Source organism: Sciurus carolinensis, chromosome X (assembly GCF_902686445.1).
Source record: "Sciurus carolinensis chromosome X, mSciCar1.2, whole genome shotgun sequence".
Lineage (NCBI taxonomy): Eukaryota > Metazoa > Chordata > Mammalia > Rodentia > Sciuridae > Sciurus > Sciurus carolinensis.
The window spans coordinates 65,773,176-65,794,650 of NC_062232.1; the positions used below are offsets into that span (position 1 = coordinate 65,773,176).

Genomic DNA, 21,475 nt, shown 5'->3' on the forward strand with positions numbered 1-21,475 from the left:
CTTGGGTGTATCACATTATCAGTTGAGTGACATTGTTCAAGTTACTTAACCTCTCTAAATTAAAATTTCCTTATCTATAAAACACTAATACAGTTATATATTGCTTAACAATAGGAATCTATTCTGAGAAATGTGGCATTAGATGATTGCACCATTATGAGAACATCATAAAGTGTACTTATATAAACCTGTCCTCTTACTTAAACGTGTCCTCTTGATACAATCAAGGGATATGGTAAGTGCAAGACATATGAGACTACTGCTGCCACAACATGTCATACTGTTTTACAGTAAACATTTTTATGAGTTCACTTTAAAATTATGATACAGTATATACCACTTTGAGTAAATAACGTTATCAAGTATTGGGTATAATTTTATATAGCTATGCTTTTATTTGACCACCAGAAGGTAGATTTGTTTACATCTACATCACCCCATATGTGTATAATGTGTTGTACTCTGATGTCACTAGGTGAAAGAACTTTTTTAGCTACAGTAGAATATTACAAAACCTTTATCAATATGTAATTATATGTGAATGACTATAAAAATGGCATCTACCTCATGGTGATATTATGAGATAATGCATGAAAATAGCTTAGCATTTTTGCATAGTACACGATAAGCTTGTTATAATCACTGTTAATCTACATATTGTCAAAAGCAGGAGTTCTGGCTCCAACTGATGCAGTCTGTCAGTACAATTTATACAGGTTAAACTCCCTCCTCCTTGAAATTATCTCTTCATTTGGCCTGCAGGATAGCATTTAATCTTGGTTCTCTTACATCACTGATTAGCTTTTCTTTCAGTCTTCTCTGCTACATTCTCCTAATCTTCTTAACCTCAATAAGTTGGAGTACCAAAGGACTCCTACCTTGGACTTCTCTGATTATAGATGATCTCACGTAGTCCCATTGTTTAAAATGCTATATGTAGGCTATGACTGTAAAATTTATAAACCAGTCAAGGCCTCCTCTGAACTCAGTAGATTCACAGGTTTATCTGCCTAAACAACATTTTTACTCAGTTGTTTAGTAAGCAAAATCAAGTTCAACACATCTAAGACTACATTTCATTTGTTTTCCTTCAGACCTGCTTCTCTCACATTTTGTCCTATTTTAGTAAATGTCAACTTCATTCTTCCAGTTTTTTGAGATAAATAAACCCCTCTCATATAACATATTCAATCCATTTAGGAAACTGTCCATTCTATCTTTAGAATCTAATTCCTTTTCACCACCTCCATTGCTTTCACCCTAAGTAAAGAACTCAGTATTTTTCCTGGAGTACTGCATTTGTTTCCTGACTGATCACCCTCCCTGTACCCTTTTTGCCCATGATCTCTTCTCTATAGCTAAAAGTGTTCTTATTAAAAACATAAGATTGTATCTACTTAAAATGGTCCTCTAGTTTCTCATCTCATTTAAAATGAAAGCTGAAATCCTTACCGTGGCTCTTTGTGACCCAATCTGATCATGTCTCCTATCATCCAGTGTCCCCCACCCACACACACCACATCTTTTCTGCGGATCCAGCTGTCTTGGTTCCTCAAATGTGCCTTGGGTCTATTATGTTTGCTGTCAGCTCATCCTGGAAGGCATTCCTACAGATATTTTCAGGGCACACATCCTTTAGTTCTTGACTCATATATCTTTCCAGAAGACTTTCCCTAGTCATTCTATAAAATTGCAAATCACCCAGATATTCCATATGTCTCTCCCTGCTTTATTTTTCTGCATAGCACTCACCACCATCTGATATATGTTTTACGTAAGTTATTGTCTGTCTCATTCAACTTGAATGTTAGGTCCATGTTGGCAGAGAGTTTTGTCTGTTTACTTCATTAACATATGGTCCCAAAATTTAATTCGCTAAATGACTATTTTTTTTATTGTTTTAATATTTATCAGGTGCTACACAATTTATGCCTGACCCCAAGCTCATGGATCACGGGCAGTCCCATCCAGAAGATGTAGATATGTACAGCACTAGAAGCTGAAATAGACTGCATAGAGAGACTGCATAGAGAACTACAAGATGTGTGAAATTGCAAATAGTGATGAAAAATCATATAATGGGTAACGAACAAGTAGAGTATGACTTTAATCAGGTTTTTTTCTTGACATCTTAAAATGTACAGTTTGACCAATCACATAAATGATTAAAACACAAACTCTTGAGTGCAATCAAAATAATATTAAATGAATGATTGAAGCAACACAGAAATATGAGGATGCATTTGATGATTTGTAAGGACTTTTATTAGAAAGCAAACCACAGTAAAGGTATGATTACCATTGACACAAAAATCTAAAAATATGTGTATATAAAAATATATGCACATATTTATACATATATGTGTATACATATATATATGTGTGTGTGTACACACATCTCTAGATTTTTCAAATTAATGTCAGTTAAATTAGAATGGTATGTGGAAGGATGTGTTCCCTCCCTACCTCCCCCTCCCTCCCTCTCCCTCCCTACCTCCCCCTCCCTCCCTCTCCCTCCCTCTCTCTCCCTCTCTCTCCCTCTCTTTCCCCTCTCTCTCCCTCTCTCTCCCTCTCTCTCCTCTCTCTCCTCTCTCTCCCTCTCTCTCCCCCTCCCTCTCTCCCTCCCTCTCTTTCTCTCTCTCTCTTCATTTCTGAGACCTGGAATAAAATATCTATATTTCATGACACAGTTCTTTTGGCTTTGTCTTTTTGTTTTATTAAGGTTAAATTCTCTTAAATGTCTGAAGATGTCTCTCTATAAAAGGACCATATCCTTCACAGGCCCCTTAATGCTACTTAGCAATCCTTCTACTGGTCCCTGGGCAGTTTACTTTTCTGTTCTTGAGAAGTATTAAAAACCTTTTATTATTCTCAAGCCTCCTATACCATCAAAGTTGACTGCATTTCCTATTTCATAGAGCATAAAATATATTACTAGACATAACCATTTCCAACTACTTTCCATCTGCCTTGCAGGTTTTACCTTTTTTCAGCCATGAATCCCCTTTCCTAAAGCTGATGCTTCTATTTGTGTTCCTGATCTCATTCCTTCCTGTCTTTAACTAGAACCATATGCCATTCTGTTGAATCTCCAGTCTTTGTTTTCTCTTTCCTCTCAATTCTTTTCCTCAGCCTCTAAAAATATTTAGCTCTTCTTTATCCAAAAGGAATAAAAACAAAGAAATTTTCTTAACTCTACCTTTTCTATGAAACTTTCTTTTCTTGAACTCCTTTCTGTTATTTCCATACTTTTTAATGTGTAATTAAAGTCCCTTTCTGAATTCCCCACCTTCAATTTTTTTATAACTTACAACATCCTGAACTCTATACCAACATGAATTTTTATGCAATTAGACTTCACCACTCCATCTTTGAAACTCACTTCTCCTTTTGCTTCTTGTTTTTCCTGCTGCTCTTTCTTTATTCTTATTTTCTTGCTCTAAATTCCTTAAATGTTAAAACTCCTCAATCTGCATCCCTTATGATCTTTTTTCATTCTATATGCCCTCTCATTTTCATTCAACCAACTTCATTGACTTCTTTCATAGTTCAGCTGTCATGTATCTCCAGTGTTGTAGACCAATATTTCTAATTATTTATTAGTTTGTAGATCCATATTACTAATTATTTTTAGTTATATCCACCTAACATCCCAAAGATATTCCAACATAGTTATAGGTCAGTATACCTAAAAATAAATTGTGTCTGTCGCCTTCTCCTTATTTCTTGTTAAATTTGTTCTACCTTTGTTATTTTCTAATCCTATCATTGCTCTCATGCAGGTCTTCATCATTGATCTCCTGGGTTATCAGAGTAGCTTCCTGGTTTATCTGCTCACTATCAGTCTGTTCTGCTTTCAAGTTAACCAGCTAGCAGGAGCTTAAACAAATATCTACTTAAAGCCTGGAATTGAGCAATATAGGGTTGGTACAGTGGTTCATTAGTGCCAATCTTCTCTTCCTTCTTCCTATTCACCTACTACCAGTAAATGTTCTATTGTATTCATTGATGAATATGCTGTGTAATTTATACCTCAGTATTTTCTGCCTTTGTGAATGTTTCCTCTTCGAATGCTCTTCTGTTTCATCTTGCTCGACATTCTAACTCTGTACCCATCCTCCAAATCCAATACCAGTGTCTCCTTTCTCAATTCTCCAAGGTAGGATTTCAATGTTCTTTTTCTACATTCCAAAGTACTTGGTATTTATAGATATAATAGCCCACCCCATTTGTTATTAGTAGTATTTTCTCATAGACAAGGCTTCTTGTGGGTGTGGCTGAATTTTTCTTCTATGCCCATGAAATGCCTAATACATAGAACTCTCATATACTGCCATGCTGGTTGTTGCTAGTTACAGGATAACAATAATTATAATTCAGTAAAGAACTTATACTCTATCAGGAAGGAAAGAAACATACAAATAAGAATGTTATATGTGATATCTGCCCTAATGTATGTACAACCAAAAAGCTATAGGTGCTTAGAGATGAAATGTAATTCTGGGATAATGTCTAGGAGGTAGTGATGCTTAAAGCTTAAAACTTCTCAAAGACTCAGTTCATTTGCTAGTTTTTCACAAGAAAGCTCTTTAGGATTTAATGTCAGTATGTGAAATGAATATTTTAGCCTGCTCTTTCTATTCAGAAGGACCTTTATTTCATCAAATGTAAAACACATCATAGAACTTTAAGAAGAAAAAAATGCCAGTTGATAATTACACTATTCCAATTTCAAATATGTTAAAATGTGAAAAAATTAGCATTATAAATTTGATGAAATATGGTACGTTAATAATAAATATGCCAAAACCAAGCATAAGTGATTTTGAAATCACTTGTTCGTTTGGATTATCAGCACTGCTTCTAACCATTATTATATTACTTTGGATAAAGGATAGTTAACTGTATCTGCAAAATCTGTTTCAAAGTAAAAGATTTGCTCAAACAAGAATATTATCATTTGTTGTATTTTACAACATTCAAAGTCAAACTGCTGTTTGACTCAGGTGACATTCAGATGTTGGAGCCTATGTTGGGATGAGTTGTTATGAGGCCACTTTCATTCTTCTTCTGCCATGTCCATGAGTTCTTCTCTGTTAAACCTGAATAAATGCCAGCCCTCTTCAGAAGAAAGGTCTAAAGCCCCTCGACTTGTGTAATACTCAATAGAAGCCTGGTTCCAAATGACAACAAGAAAGTGCATGCAGTTACATTGGCTCATGATGGCTATCTGTTTAAAAACAAATAAACAAAGATTACTTTTATTTGAAATATAGTATTCATTAACATTATTTTATTGAAGGTCCACTATATGCAAGACATTATATGTGCATAATATTTGGAAATAAGAATATAAGCATTATCTTTTGGACTTCTGTACAGCTATAAAAAGAAAAAACTTCCACTTTTTGAAGCATTACAACCCCTCTCTTCAAAAGCCGCAAATTGATTGCAGAGTCTTTGTTCTGTAGAAAAAGTTACCTAACAACACACATATTCTCATATCTATTTGCAAAATGAAAAAGTTTGTTTTATATTGTTGTCATTCACATTGCAGACATTTTGTGGGTAAAGTTGCCTCCTTCTAATCTCTATCATGCTTACTTCTACTTGATAACAAAAAAGGTTTATGGTGTGGTTGTGGATTACATAGAAATCAAATTTAATTAAATATAACTCATGTAACTTTTTAAGTATTCAATTTGAAAATCCAGTTTAATTCAGATAAAAACGTGAAGTACATTAGGTTTATGTTTAAGTACTGAAATTAATTTCCTAATTTGTGCCATGTTAAGTAATATTTGAAGAAGAAAAGGATAACGTTTGGAACATTAGTACTAATTATAATACATACCTGACTTAGCCTCTTCAGCATTTGAGCTCCAATACCTAGGCCTGTTAAATAGATAATGCCAAATGAAAACCATAAGATGAAAAATTCCACTTACCTTTAGTTTAAAAGGGATAAAATATAAAACCGTATTATCAGGTTGTTACATATTCTTAAGAGTGTATATTGAAACTCAACTCATGAACGTATATTATATCTCTTTTTTGTAATTGGATTGTGGTACCAAAGTTAATGTAAGAGAGTTTAGGATTATTTTAAAGATCAGTGAAGAAGAAACAAGTCTCTGTCACCATTGTTTTATAACAGGCCGTTTTTCTAATCTATGAATACTAAAAACCAATCTAAAATTTATTGTTTTTAAAAATAAAAGCATAGCTATGATAACATGGCTTATTCAAACATTAATGCACACTAATAAAATGGTTTTCTTATTTGTGATTGAGTCTTCACTGCACTAGCATAGTGATCAGGCTCATGAAATAGAAATGAGTTACATAAAAAAAAGTATATTTATACTAAATTCTGTCTCTGTTCCACAAATTAATATATGCTTTTTTTAGTTTTCTAATTATTTTTAAGTAATATAATCCTAATTTTACCTCGGTATTCTTCAATGACATAAAAATCCTCTAGGTAAAGTAACTTGCCAATCCAGGGGTCATACGTGAAGTAGTACATGGCAAATCCAATGGGCATTTTGCCTAGGAAGAGAGAAGAGGGATCATTAACAGGTTAATGAATTTAGAAATATCTTTTCCCCAAAATAGAATATTTTGTTGTTTGCTTTAACTATTAAAGTAATAGATGCTCATGGGACAAAATTCAAACAATACATAAATGTATAATACAGAAAGTTTAATTCCTCTATAATACAACCTTTAAAAGACAAGTACTCTTTTTTATAGTTTGCATATGTTCTTCCAAAGTTTTAAATGAACAAACACATGTACAAAGCATACATTTTCTTTGTAAAAAAAAATAAACTAGGCTTATACATGAATATTCCTAATTAGTATAGGAGTTTGTGCTATGTAATGGTACTTTGTTTTCAGGATATAGAAAATATGCTTCAGATTAAATTGGAAAAGGAAGGTTTACTTTACCTGATGGTGTTTGTTGATTGGTTACTTCAGCAATCAGGCAGTAGAAAAGGGGATTTTCCCCAAAGCCATCCCTCAATAAATCTGAAATATCAATTTAACATACAAAGGAATTTTGCATCTGAGAGGGTGAGTAGAAAGCTCCAGGAATTTGACTCTTTATATGGATGAAAATTGTACTAGTAGTAGCTGTCTGAACTAAATATTTTGGAGCTCTTTAGATTATTTGAACACTTTCAACTTCTAGGAGACAGGCTGAGTGGTAAACCTCAGTTAATTTAGGAGGAATTCAGCCATCAGTGTCATGCCAGCTTCTTGACCTTCATTACTGTCCCATCCAGTTGCAGACAGCTGTGGGGAGGGCAACATGCATTTCTGGAGCAGATTGCCAGAGGATAGGTGGGGAATAAGTATCTTGTCTTGCAAGTGTTGAGGTTTCATCAGACAAGTCTTTAGGTAGTGGGAATCTGTCAGGTGTTAGTGGTAAACTAAAGTTCCAAATTCTAATTTCTGCTTGAAAGTTTGTGTTTTATATTAGCAATAAATATTCTCAATTGTTTTCATTTTAAAAATAATGATGTTTTATATCCTAAAGGTGGACTGCCACTATGACCACTTAGGTGAGGACTTAAGGTTGGTTGCCATTATTCCAGCCCCCATGATCTGAAGTGGTTTACAGGAAATTTTAAAAAGTTACACTGTTGGACAGTGAAAGCAAAACACAAAAGGTATTTTACAAAACCACCACGAATGACTAGGGAAATATGTGCTCCAACAAAACCTAAGATCATAATAAGTTTTCAACTCGGGCCAATCCCTTACAGGGACACCCTATAGCAATCAAGAAACAAGCAAATCCTGAGAAAGTGCTTCACTAAAAAATCAATTAAATACAAAGGGAAATGAGAAATTAAAAAGATACATAACTTTTGGCATAAGACGCAGGTCAATCTTATCAGTCATTTTTTTCCTTAATTTTTGCAGTGCTGGGTTTCAAGCCTGGGCCTCACTCATGCTAAGCAAGCACTCTACCACTGAGCTATACCCCATGCCATCAGTAATTAAAATGTTAAAGGATCAAACACTCCAGTCAAAACACAGATTAGCAAAATGGTTGAAATTTTTAAAAGACATGATCCAATGTTATCTACAAGTAACATATTAGATTCAAAGATACAAATAGTTTGAAAATACGAGTCTCAAATCATGAACAGAATGAGATAGGAGGTTACATTAGTGGACATGTGGGGTGAATAAAGCATTGTAAGTTGTGTTAACTTTGAAATATTAGTAGACATTTCATTCCCCAGGTACTTTCCCATTCTGTCTACTACAGTTGTGTCAATTGTGCAGCATATGGAATTATAAAGGTATTTTCATTTCTAGGCTTTCCAGATTTTTAAATACACTCACCAGAAATTAAATATTAAAGCAGGAAAAAAACAAATCATTTGAAAATGGAATAAAAGAAAAAAAAGAGAATTTTGTGCAAATAACCAAAAGAGCTGGGGTGGCTATATTTAACATCAGGCAAAATAAAGTTTATGTCAAAAACTACTTTAAGAGACCAGGCATGGTGTCAGACACCTGTAATCTCAGCGAGTTAGAGGGCTAAGGCAGGAAGATCGCAAGTTCAAAGCCAGTCTCAGTGACTTAGTGAGACCCTGTCTCAAAATATAAATATGCAATGGAGAAAAGATAGCCTCTTCAACAAATGGTGCTGGGAAAACTGGAAATCCATATGCAACAGAATGAAATTAAACCCCTATCTCTCACCCTGCATAAAACTCAACTCAAAATGGATCAAGGACCTCCGAATCAGACCAGAGACCCTTCATCTTATAGAAGAAAAAGTAGGGCCAAATCTTCAAAATGTCAGCTTAGGATCAGACTTCCTTAACAGGACTCCATAGCATAAGAAATAAAAGTAAGAATCAACAACTGGGATAGATTCAAACTAAAAAGCTTTCTCTCAGCAAAGAAAACTATCAGTAATGTGAAGAGAGAGCCTACAGAGTGGGAGAAAATCTTTGCCACTCATACTACAGATAGAGCACTAATTTCCAGAATATATAAAGAACTCAAAGAACTCTACACCAAAAATACAAATAATCCAGTCAACAAATGGGCTAAGGAAATGAACAGACACTTCACAGAAGAAGATCTACAAGAAATCAACAGAGCTAAGAAAAAATGTTCAACATCTCTAGTAATAAGAGAAATGCAAATCAAAACTACCCTAAGATTCCATCTCACCCCAATTAGAATGGCGATTATCAAGAACACAAGCAACAATAGGTGTTGGCGAGGATGTGGAGAAAAAGGTACACTCATACATTGCTGGTGGGGTTGCAAATTAGTGTAGCCACTCTGGAAAGCAGTATGGAGATTCCTCAGAAAGCTTGGAATGTAACCACCATTTGACCCAGCTATCCCACTCCTTGGCCTATACCCAAAGGACTTAAAGTCAACATACTACAGAGATATAGCCACATCAATGTTCAGTGCTGCTCAATTCACAATAGCCAGATTGTGGAACCAACCTAGATGTCCTTCAATTGATGAATGGATAAAGAAACTGTGGTATATATATACAATGGAATATTACTCTGCAATGAAGAATGATAAAATTATGGCATTTGCAGGCAAATGGATGAAATTGGAGAATATCATGCTAAGTGAGATAAGCCAATCTCAAAAAAACAAAGGACAAATGATCTCGCTGATAAGCGGATGATGACACATAATGGGGAGTGGAAAGGGTTAGTGTTAGGGTTAGGGTTAGGGAGGGGGGCAAGAATGGAGGAAGGAAGGACTGTATAGAGGAAAAGAGGGGTGAGGGGTGGGGGGGAGGGAAAAAATAAATAAATAAATAAAAAGGGCTGGGGAAGTATCTCAGTGGTTAAGCATCCCCAGGTTCAATCCCCAGTACCAAAACAACAACAACAACAAAAACTACTGTAAGATGCAAGGACATTATGTAATGATAGAAGGGTAAATTCAACAAGAAAATATAGCTATTATAAACATGCAGCAGCTATTACAGCTTCAAAATATATGAAGGAAACATTGATAGAACTGAAAGAAGAAATATACAGTAATATAAAAGGAGGGGACTTCAATACCCCGTTTTCAATAATGTATAAAACAATTAAACAAGATAAATATGGCAGTAGATGATGTGCACAACACCATAAACCTATTGGAACTAGCAGACATGTAGAACACTACCTGTAAACAACATCATTAACATTTTTTTCAAGGTAGATGTAACTTATCCAGGAGATGACATATGTTAGCACATAAACCAAGTCTTTATACATTTAAAAAATTTGAAATCATACACAGTATCTTTTCCAATTACAGTGTACTGAATCTAGGGAAAAAAACAAAAAAAATTGAAATCAACAAATATGTGAAAATTAAACAACATTCTTGTAAACAAATCACAAAGGAAACACGAGGACACTTAGAGATGAATGAAAATGAAAGCAACATATCAGAGAATGCAGTGAAAGCAATGCACAGGGAAACATCTATATGACATTATAAAAAGAAATAAGATCTCAAACAATAATCTAATTTTATGCCTCAAGGCATTAGGAAAAGAAGAGCAAATGACCCAAAGCTTGCAGAAGATAGGTAAAAAGAATTGACAGAAATAAGATGGATAGAAACAATGGAGGAAATTGATGGAATCAAAAATTGGTCATTTGAAAATATCAACAAAATTGACAGCTAGATTTTAAAAGAATAGAAAGAGGTTACAAATATTAAACCTTAGAAAAGGAGGAAATTCCTATATTGAAGTGGGGGTATACCCTTGCTGTATACGCTACCTGCCCACTGGTCACTTAGAAGATGTCTTGGTACTAAGATCAGTTTTTGTGGTACTTCAGTTCTTATGTTCACAAAACCCTTGCTTTAATTAATAGCCGCAAAGCACAAGAGAAATGATGCTGAAAATGTATTATTATATTGTAATGATTATGTCACCTCATTATTATTGTTAATCTTTTACTATGCCTAATTTATAAATTAAACTTCATTATACATGTGTATAGGGGAAAAATAATATATCTAGGATTTTGTACTATCAGGCACCAACTGAGGGTCTTGGAACGTATCTTTGGATAAGGGGGACACTACTTTATACTGAAAACTAGAAATTTTTGTGAAAGAAAGTAAAGAAGACCTAAATAAATTGAAGAAAGCCCATGTTTATGGATAGAATACTTAACATTTTTAGGTTAATATTACCCAAAGTGATTTACGTATTCAACACAGTCTCTCAAAATTCCAAGATCCAGAAAGACAGTAAAATGAAACACAGTATTACCCTATGTATATGTATGATGACATGAATGGTGTGAATCTACATTGTGTACAGCCATAGAATGAAAAGTTGTACCCTATTTGTGTACAATGAATCAAAATGCAGTCTGTAAATTAAAGAACATTTTAATAAAAAAATATAAATCCTGACTGCTACATTTAATAAAAACTATATAACCATTAAAAAAAATTGAAAATCTGATCCTTGAATTCATATGGAATTCCAAAGGCCACAAATAGCCAAAACAACTTTAAAAATAAAGAACATTGGAGGATTCACATTTTCTGACTTCAAAAATTTCTAAAAGGTTATAGTAATTAAAACATTATAGTACTTGCAAAAGGACAGATAGATAAATGTAACAGACTAGAGAGCCCCCAAATAAACACACATCTGAACATTTGATTTTCGGGAAGGATGCCAAGATCATTCATTAAGGGAAGGACTGTCTTCAACAAATTTTTCTGGGGAAACTGTGTATTTATATGCAAAATAGCAAATTGGTATACTTACTTCATGCTATGTACAGAATTTCATTTAAAATGTATCAAAGACCTCTATGTAAGTGCTAAAACTATAAAACTTATAGTTTGGAAGCATGAAAGATCCTCATATAATTGAATCTAGCAACAATTTCTTAGCTATGATGCCAAAAGCACAAGGCAATGAAAAAAAAAATCATCAAATGAAACCAAAAAGAATTTTTTGTATGATAGGATAATATCAAAGGAGGTAAAGCCACAGAATTGGTGGAAACATTCGGAAATCTTATAAAGAATGAATATGAAGAATATATTAAGAATACCTACAACTCAATTCAAAAATGGGTAAAAGACATAAGTAGATATTTCTCAAAGAAAATATACAAAGGAACAATGAACACATGACAAGAAGCTCAACATCATAAATTAGGGCAACACAAACCAAAAGCACAGTGAGATAGAACTTTGTACCCATTAGAATGATCATTATACAAAAACAAAATCAGAAAAAAAGAAATTAAGTTTTGGTGAGTATGTGTAGAATTTGGGACCCTATGTGTTGCTGATGGGAATGTAAAATGGTGCAGCTGCTGTGGAAAACATTTTGATGGATCCTCAAAAAAATAAACAGAATTTTCATATGATCCAGCAATGTCACTTCTAGCTATATGTATGCCCAAATGAATTGAAAGCAGGAACTCAGGTGCTTGCAAAAGGACAGAGAGACAAATAGAACAGACTATAAAGCCCAAAAATAAACACATGTATAGTCAATTGATTGAAACATTGTACATCAATATTTCAGAGCAACATTATTCACAATAGTCAAAAGGGAGAAACAACCCAAATGATGACAAAATATGGTTTATACAGACAATGGAATATTATTCAGTCTTAAAAAGGAATGAAATACTTATAAAGGCTACACCATGATGAAAACTGAAAACATTATGCTAAGTGAAATAATCCTGACACATAAACACAGATATTGTATATTTCCAATTGTAGGAGGGGGTACCTCAAAGAGCAGAAGTCAGGGGCTAGAGGGGAAGGAGAACAGCAATAGAGAGTCGGTTTTATTATTACAGATTTTCATTCTGACAAAGTTCTGGAGATGAATCACCATAATGGTCATGCCACATTGTGAATATATTTAATATCAGGAATTGCACACCTAGGAATGGTTAAAAAGGGAATTTGTGTATATTTTACTACAGTTCATAAAACTTTACAGTAATAGGTAAGAGAAAATATCAAGTATTTTACCTGCAACTATACAAATACACAAGGACTTTGTACAATAAAAAAAAGGACTGAGGATATTATGAAATTATTACCATTCAAAGGAATACTGAATCCTAAGACTGGAATATGGAGTATATAAAATATTTTGTTGTTGTTTTTTTAAGACTAACTTTTATAGCCAGGTGTGGTGGCACACACCTGTGATCCCAGTGTCTGGGAAGGCTGAGGCAGGAGGATCACAAATTCAAAGCCAGCGTCAGCAATTCAGCAGAGGTTCAATTACTGAGACACTGTCTCAAAAAAATATGGGGACTGAGGATGTGGCACAGTTGTTAAGCATCCCTGGATTCAATTCCTGGTATCCCACCCAAAAAGGAATAGCTGTTATACATTACCCTGAGCAAGCAGTATTTTCCCTAGCCACAAAGAAATGTTATGTCTCAACATAGTAATACTTTTTTAGTTTGAGTACTACTTTCATGAGTGCCCTTTACTTTCAACTTTGTGTTTCTTAATTTTTCCTTTAAACCAACAAAATTACTCTTTAGTTAACATTCTAATGATGTTTATTATCAAGTGTAAAAACGTAAGAATCATCACATGAGATGACATCCACGATCTGTGCAACTCAGGGTTCTATTTTTGACCAAAGCACCCAAGGTTGGTTAGTTAAGGCATGGCACCAAAAATCCCACAAGCCATTCTAATGTCCTTCTGAATCTGTCACACATTATTAGACTGAAACCCATTATCTTCTTGGTATAATGTTCTCAATTGATTATATGCATTCTCAGTTATTAACCTTCAGGGAGTTATCCTTCATCATACTCTTTTATGGTTTAGTAAATAACTCTTTAGTCTCTTCCATTTGTAATTTTAAATGCCTTAATCATCTTTTAATCTTTATGTTTATTACCTTAAAGTTCTAATTCATCATAAATCACTAATTATCCCATTATTGCTGGCTATCAAGGGTAGTAAATACTTTGCAAATATTTTAAATCATTTGCTTTTGTCCATTGAATCACGTCAAGCTTCTTCCAACATAGTGAGTTTTAAATTACATTCTTTTTTTTGACCAATAATTTTTCTTGTTCTATGTTTTGAAAACCAGTTGAAATCTATTGGACCTGTAAAGGTGTAAGTGCTGTTAAATATCAGTCTCATGCTAAAAACAGGAAAGTATAAAACAGTGGAGCACTGGTGAAACTAGCAAATTTATGTCATGTGCATGTATAGTTTACTAATGGCATCATGTTTATGTACCAATCACATCAGCTTCCATATATCTAAGTACTAGTCCTGTGTGCATACATTCATGTTTACTTTTCTTGCCCCCAAAATACCACAAAACATCTTACCCATTGCTGTTAACTTCACTGCATGTAACATATTTTCACAGGCAGCCAATTCCTGTCAAAGTAGAGAAAACTTTCAGTTTATGATTTAGTGATGAATTCTTAACATGATAATCATCATGGAGTTTGTATTGAACATTTATGGACATGATGTCCTGGGAAGTGCTAAAAGTGAGTCAAACTTAAACCCAGTAATCTAGAAACTAAAAATCTAAAGAATCGATGCAACAAAAGAATAAAAATATAGATAGATTAGATAGATGATAGATTGATAAATATAGATTATACATTGGTAGGTAGGTAGATAGAGTCAATTCCTCATGAATGAAGGTCACAAATTTGTGATATGAAGGTCACAAAATTCATGTTGTATGAGGCTTGTAGACTTTACAGAAAAGTTGGTCAGGTGTTTGTCTGTGAGGGGTTTTTGCCAGATTAACTTTAGACTTTTTTGTTGTTGGTACCCAGGGGTGCTTAATCACTGAACCACATCCCCAGTCCTTTTTATTTATTTATTTTTTTGTCTTGAGACAGGGTCTCACTAATTTCCTTAGGGCCTCACTAATTTGCTGAGGCTGGCCTCGAACTTACAATCCTCCTGCCTCAGCCTCCTGAGTTGCTGGGATTATAGGCATGTGCCACCATGCCCAGAAACTTTAGATATTTTAATGGGGATATTTACTATTATCTCATTTACATACTCAATTCCTTCATGATTTGTATCTCATGCTTGGAAAATTATAAAAGTAGATATTCTTATTTTCTTTTTTATTGGTACATATTAATTATATAGAATGATAGGTTTCATTCGGGTATATTGATACATGTATATAACATTATTTGGTAAATTTCACTCCCTAGTAACTCCCCTTCCCTCTTCCCTCCCCCAGACCCTCTGCCTCTATGCTAAAGGTCTCACTTCTACTTTCGTGATGTCCCTTTATTTTCTTTTGTTTTTCCCATTAGGTTCCACTTATGAGAGAAAACATGCAATACTTGTCTTTCTGTGTCTGGCTTGTTTTGCTTAACATGATACTCTCCAGTTCTATCCATTTTCCTACAAATGATATAATTTTGTTGTTTATGGCTGAAAAAACTCTGTGATATATATATAGATATATATATATATATTTCTATATATATATCACATTTTCTTTATTCATTTTTCCATTGGTAGACTCCGTAGTCTGTTTCCATAACTTGACTTTTGTGCATTTATGCTATGATAAACATGGTTTTGCATGTTTCTATGGAGTATGCTGACTTCCTTTTGGATAAATAGAAAGGAGTAGTACAGCTCAAGAAACTAAAATCTACCATATAGACATTTTTAGGTTGAAGAAATGAGGTAGAATTTCACCTTTATCTTTTTCCCCCAGTTGTCCTTAATGCCATTCATTGAATAACCATCTTTTATTCACTGACTTGAAATGTCCCTTTTATCATATACCATATTATCACATATAATAAAGAGGACTTCTCCATTAGATCCTACTGATCTACCTCTGCACCAATGATCATAACATTCTAATTACTTACAGCTTTATAATATATGGTAGGGATCATCTGACCTCATTACTCTTCATTTTTGCATTTCTTTTCATGTGTAACTTGAGGATATTGACTGAATTGTATGAAATTTATGATGGAAAAGGACTTTAAAATATGTGAATAAGAGCTGACGATGTAGCCCATCTGGTAGGGTTTTTGCCTCACATGCAGAAGGACTGGGGTTCGAATCCCCAGCACTGCGGGATGGGGGAAAAGTAAAACGAAAAATATGTAAATATGATGTATACATACTTATATACTTAAGTAGCATAGCAAAGGTATTATGGCTTACATATTAGGTGTCCTCCAAAAGCTGATATGTGAAACAATGCAAGAAAGTTAAGAGGTGAAATGATTGAGTTGTGATAGCCTTAAACCTAATCAGAGCATTAGTCCACTTGAGTGGATTAATTAGGGTGTAACTATAGGCGGGTAGGGCATGGCTGGAGGAGGTGGGTCTCTGGGGGCATGTCTTTAGGGTATGTATTTTGTCTCTGGAGACCATTCTCTCTCTGTGCTTCTTGGTGCAACGTCCTGCGATGCTTTTCTTGGCCATGCCCTTCAGCCACATAGTTCTTCCTCACCTTTAATTCAAAGCAATGAAGTTGGCCATGTGTGCACTTAGACCTGTGAAGCCATGAGTTTCAAATAAACATTTTCCTCCTCTACAATTGTCCTTGTCAGGGCTTTTGCTCACAACAGTGAAAAAGCTGATTGAAACAATGGTCTAGGTTATGTAGAGCCTTGGTAAGAAGTTTTAATTTTATTCTCAATACAACCAGAAGCCAAATTGGGTTTTGAACAGTTTAGCTTCTATCTATCTGAAGAATGAACTTGGCAGAGAGTACAAGAATTATTTATGTCCATACCTTCCCTGTTACCCTTTAAATTCCTTTAGGTAAGAGATAGTAATTCAGTAATCCCTGCATCCTTTAAAGGACTTAGTACATGATCTTCAATGTTTACATTATGAACAAAATTAAATCTTACTACTACTCAGTAGTCATCTATGTATCACCAATGGACCAAAACCACACTTTGAGAACCACTACTTTAGATGGAAAATCTGGTAAGCAAGAAGTTATATCTGTCTATAACATGACTAGATCCATAGATAATGTTGTGATGTGGTTAAATTTAAAATGGTTGCATATAGGAGATATTTTGAGGACTTTTTGTGGCAGGACATTAAATAAAACCTCTAATATATTCAGCAAAGAAATTACTGTGATGGAAAACTCTAAACTTCTTTGCAAGACAAGAGTATTTTGAAAATTTAACAATGAGCAGGATTTAGGGGAAATGGATATATGTAAAGAACATAAAGCTCAAAACTAATCACTATCCATATTTCTGTGATGCATAGAAAGTGTTTAACTTTTCTATTATTTTTCTACATTGACTACACATTTAATTACTTCCAAGAAACTTATGGTGTATTTCAAGAACATGAGGCAAATTAAAATATAAATATAATAAGGAACTTCAGAGATACAGTTTCATTTAAGTGTGGAGTCCAGTGGTGTGTTTTCATCCAGTGATGTTAATGGGCATTGTTGGGAAAATAAGAAATGAATTCTGTCCTAGTGGAGAGATTCACTGTCATGCAACAATAAATTTATTAATGACCAAACAGTTGTCAGATACTGGAACCACAAAAGCTCTAAAATTATTTTCTACTATCTGGAAAAATGTAGATCTTATGTGGAATAACTAACCTGTTGGCCATAGTATTTTGATTCCATGAAGATTAATGCCACTTAAGAGAAATGATGTGGGAACTTATGAGGATGGAGTATAGTGGAAACCTTGGAAAGATATATATCCAAGTTCTTACTAACCTATGCATGGGCCTAATATCACTTTGACAGATGGATTTCACTAGAAAACTGGATATTTTATTTTGGTCATTAGAAAATATGGTAGCCACACAAGAGTCAGCTATAAAGAAGAATGGAAACGTATTTGTAGAAAAATTGATGGAATTAGGGGGTCCTTATGTTAAGCAAAATAGGCCAGACACAAAAAGACAATTATCACATTTCTTCTCATTTTCTCCTGTGTGGAAACCAAGAAAAAAAAGACCTGAAAGTAGTTAGGTAGTAGGGAAAGGAAAGGTAACAGGGGATGAGGAGAGAAAAGGGAGCACAAGAGAGGGTAGTTTATAATAGAAAGGGTGAATACAAACAAAGCAAAACATGCACGGGTGGAAATACCACAACCCATTAAATTGTACAATTGTATGAACTAATAAGTGAAAAAAAATTTAAACATTGCTCTCTAATCAGAGGGAATATAAATGTGACCTGATTTAGATAAGATTTAGTTATTATATATAATGAGAAAATGGAATCACTTTCATTACAAAAACCTTCATATTGTTTCCATATGTATAATTGGTTCCTTATTTTAGCCCTATATTTACTCCATAAAGGGTCTGGGCTACTGCTTTTTTATATATCTTTATATGGAATTGTTTTGCTTGTGCATCACATAAATGATTGCCTTAAGTGGTGCAGAACTTCAGCACAGAACTATGGCTATTAGATTTCTCCCTTTACTATATCAGAATGATTTCAAGAAAAGCCATTAAAATAAATGTTTACACAAGAAATTTTCAACTCAGCTCCTTGATTCTGGGGGTTGTGTGTGAATGAACTTTTGGTATCAACTGTCTCAAATTGTATGGAAAATCTTTTGAGTGAGAATATTGTTTTTAGGAAGTCAATCATCAGATTTTACAATCAGGTATAATCTTAGAAGAAACAAAACTACCTACTCCAAAATATTAGTAATTAATATCTGAAATCCTATCATTGATTTGTTTGATTAAGCATTTCTCTTTTCTGAGATCCTCTTTTAATGTTAAAATTTCCCCAGGAGAGACATCATGTTTGGTCTGTAAATTATCCATGATTCTTTGAATACTTTACTATATGACAAGTAATATACATGTAATTATATTGTTATTGAATCATTACAGCAATCTTTTTTGATGGAAATTATTATATAATATTGACTTTATATGTGGAAAAATGAAGATTAGAGAGGTTTAGTGACTTCCAGAAGGTTGTGTACATGTGTCATAATTAGCTGAGCCAGAATTCAAACCCAGATTATGCTTTTCTTGCTCTCTTGCAGCCCTACACTAATGCAATGAAGTTACAAGGAATTAGGAGAGACAGGCTTACTTTAATCAGCTGCAGAATTTCTGGGCAGTCTCGAGCCTCTGCAGGTCTTATTCGGAAAGAAGTCATGATTGGTTTCCTTGGGGGTGATTTACTCCTTTCAAATTTGCTCATACCTGACTGGCTCCTTCCTGATGAACTCCTGACTAAGTGGATTGGCCCTATTTGACTGGAACTTCGTCGGCTCCTGCCTGGTTGGCTTGTTCCTGGAAAACTCATGTCTGGTTGGCCCATGCCTGGTTGACTCATATCTGCTTGGTTTATTCTGAATTGGCTTGTGTATGGTTTCCATGTGCCTGTTTGGTTTGGAAACTGTTGGCTTATACCTGGTTGCCACGTGCTTCGTTGACCCAGGAATAGTTGCCTGGTGTCTGCTTGCCTCATGCCTGGTTGCCACATGCCTGATTGGTGTGTGTCCTGTAAATTCAAGCCAGAATGGCTTGGGCCTCGTTGCCACATACCTGGTTGCCACATGCCTGATTGTTTCATGCCTGCTTGGATTGTGTCCAGTAAATCCATTCCTGGTTGGCTTGGGCCTAGTTCTCTCATACCTGGTTGACTAATGCTGCGTTGCAACATGCCTGGTTGCTTTGGGCTTGGTTCTCTCATACCTGGTTGGCTCATGCTCGGTTTCAAAATGCCTGGTTTAAAAACGCCTGGTTGTTTCATGCCTGATTGGTTTATGTCCAGTAGATTCATACCTGAATAGCTTGGGCCTGGTTCTCTCATACCTTGTTGGCTCATGCTCGGTTTCAAAATGCCTTGTTTCAAAATGCCTGATTGTTTCATGCCTGATTGGTTTATGTCCAGTAGATTCATACCTGAATAGTTTGGGCCTGGTTCTCTCATACCTAGTTGGCTCATGCTTGGTTTCAAAATGCCTGGTTTCAAAATGCCTGGTTGATTCATGCTTGATTGGTTTATGTCCTGTAGATACATACCTGAATGGCTTGAGCCTGGTTCTCTCATACCTGTTTGGCTCATGCTTGGTTTCATAATGCCTGGTTGTTTCATGCCTGATTGGCTTATGTCCTGTAGATTCAAGTATCTTTGGCTTGGGCCTGGTTCTCTCATACCTATTTGGCTCATGCTTGGTTTCAAAATGTCTGGTTGTTTCATACCTGATTGGCTTATGTCCTGTAGATTCAAGTATCTTTGGCTTGGGCCTGGTTCTCTCATACCTATTTGGCTCATGCTTGGTTTCAAAATGTCTGGTTGTTTCATGCCTGATTGGCTTATGTCCTGTAGATTCAAGTTTCTTTGGCTTGGGCCTGGTTCTCTCATACCTGGTTGACTCATGCTTTGTTGCAAAATGCCTGGTTGGTTTGTGTCTAGTAGATCCATGCCTGATTGGCTTAGGCCTGATTGATACATGCCTGATTGACTGGTGCCTGATTGCTTCATGCCTGGTTGACTGACCCTTGAATATTTCCTGTCCAGATGGATCGCATCATGTGTGCTTATTTTTGGTTGGTTCATGACTATTTGGTTCATATCAAGTAAACCTGTGCCTGACTTACTTGTTCCTGTTTGGTTCATGTTTGATAAGCTTGATTGTTTCATACCTGATTGATTCATGCACAGTTGATTGTTGCCTGGTTGGCTGAAGATGGGTTGGCCAAGGGCTGGTTGATGTTTGACTGGTTGGCAGATGACTGGCTGGCCAATAACTGTCCTGATGGAACAGGATCTTTTAAGTGCAATGCTATGATGAGAGGCTGTGAGCTTCTTCTAGTTTTTCTCCTCTTGAATTATGCTTCAAGATTAGCCTCTTGGGAATTGGATAAAGAGGTGGTTACCTAAGGAAGATTATTGTTGCCTCAGATTTATTGGAGATGTATTCACCAGTGATCACAGCTACAAGCTTAGCTGGGTTTCAGCTTGGCATTTGGCTTTTCCCTGCCAGCCAGCTGGAAGGGGAAGAAGAAAATGACCCTAGGGAATTATCACTTTACCCACCTTATACAGTCACCTTATCAAAACGATGTCATAATGATGCCATCACAATGCCTACAGTGGCCCCACCCACTTATGGTAGGGGCGGGGTAGGGCAAGAGGAAGAGCCCCCTTGACTACTACTTTTTCTTCTCTAAAATTTTGAGAGGGTGATACCAGGGGCAAGGTGTCTCAGAGTATGTTCCTGGCTATCCCTCCAAGAAGTCTGCTACTCTGAACAACCAATTAAAGATACTTGCCCCCACCCACTTCCCTTTCCCTATGTCTCCAAATCCTTATAAAATTTTCTATTTCTTTTTTTTTTATTGTAAACAAATGGGATACATGTTGTTTCTCTGTCTGTACATGGCGTAAAGGCATACCATTTGTATAATCATAAATTTACATAGGGTAATGTTGTTTGATTCA

At 35.1% G+C, this 21,475-nt stretch overlaps 2 protein-coding genes across 3 annotated transcripts in view; one reads left to right on the forward strand and one right to left on the reverse strand.

Moving 5' to 3' along the window:
* Positions 1-6,284, forward strand: part of Apool (apolipoprotein O like) — a 59,761-nt gene extending 53,477 nt beyond the window's left edge. For both annotated transcript variants that reach the window (XM_047536545.1, XM_047536546.1), the window contains one exon: positions 1,915-6,284. In XM_047536545.1, the coding sequence (XP_047392501.1) occupies positions 1,915-2,003 (89 nt within the window). In that variant the 3' untranslated portion in view covers positions 2,004-6,284. The remainder of the gene's footprint in view (positions 1-1,914) is intronic.
* Positions 3,872-20,689, reverse strand: Satl1 (spermidine/spermine N1-acetyl transferase like 1). Its single transcript, XM_047535260.1, has 6 exons — positions 19,115-20,689; positions 14,376-14,427; positions 6,955-7,035; positions 6,451-6,552; positions 5,855-5,895; positions 3,872-5,230 (listed from the first exon to the last, which is right to left on the reverse strand). The coding sequence occupies exons 1-6, from the start codon at positions 20,687-20,689 to the stop codon at positions 5,060-5,062; spliced, it is 2,022 nt and encodes a 673-aa protein (XP_047391216.1). The 3' UTR covers positions 3,872-5,059.
* Between the last annotated feature and the right edge of the window lie 786 nt (positions 20,690-21,475).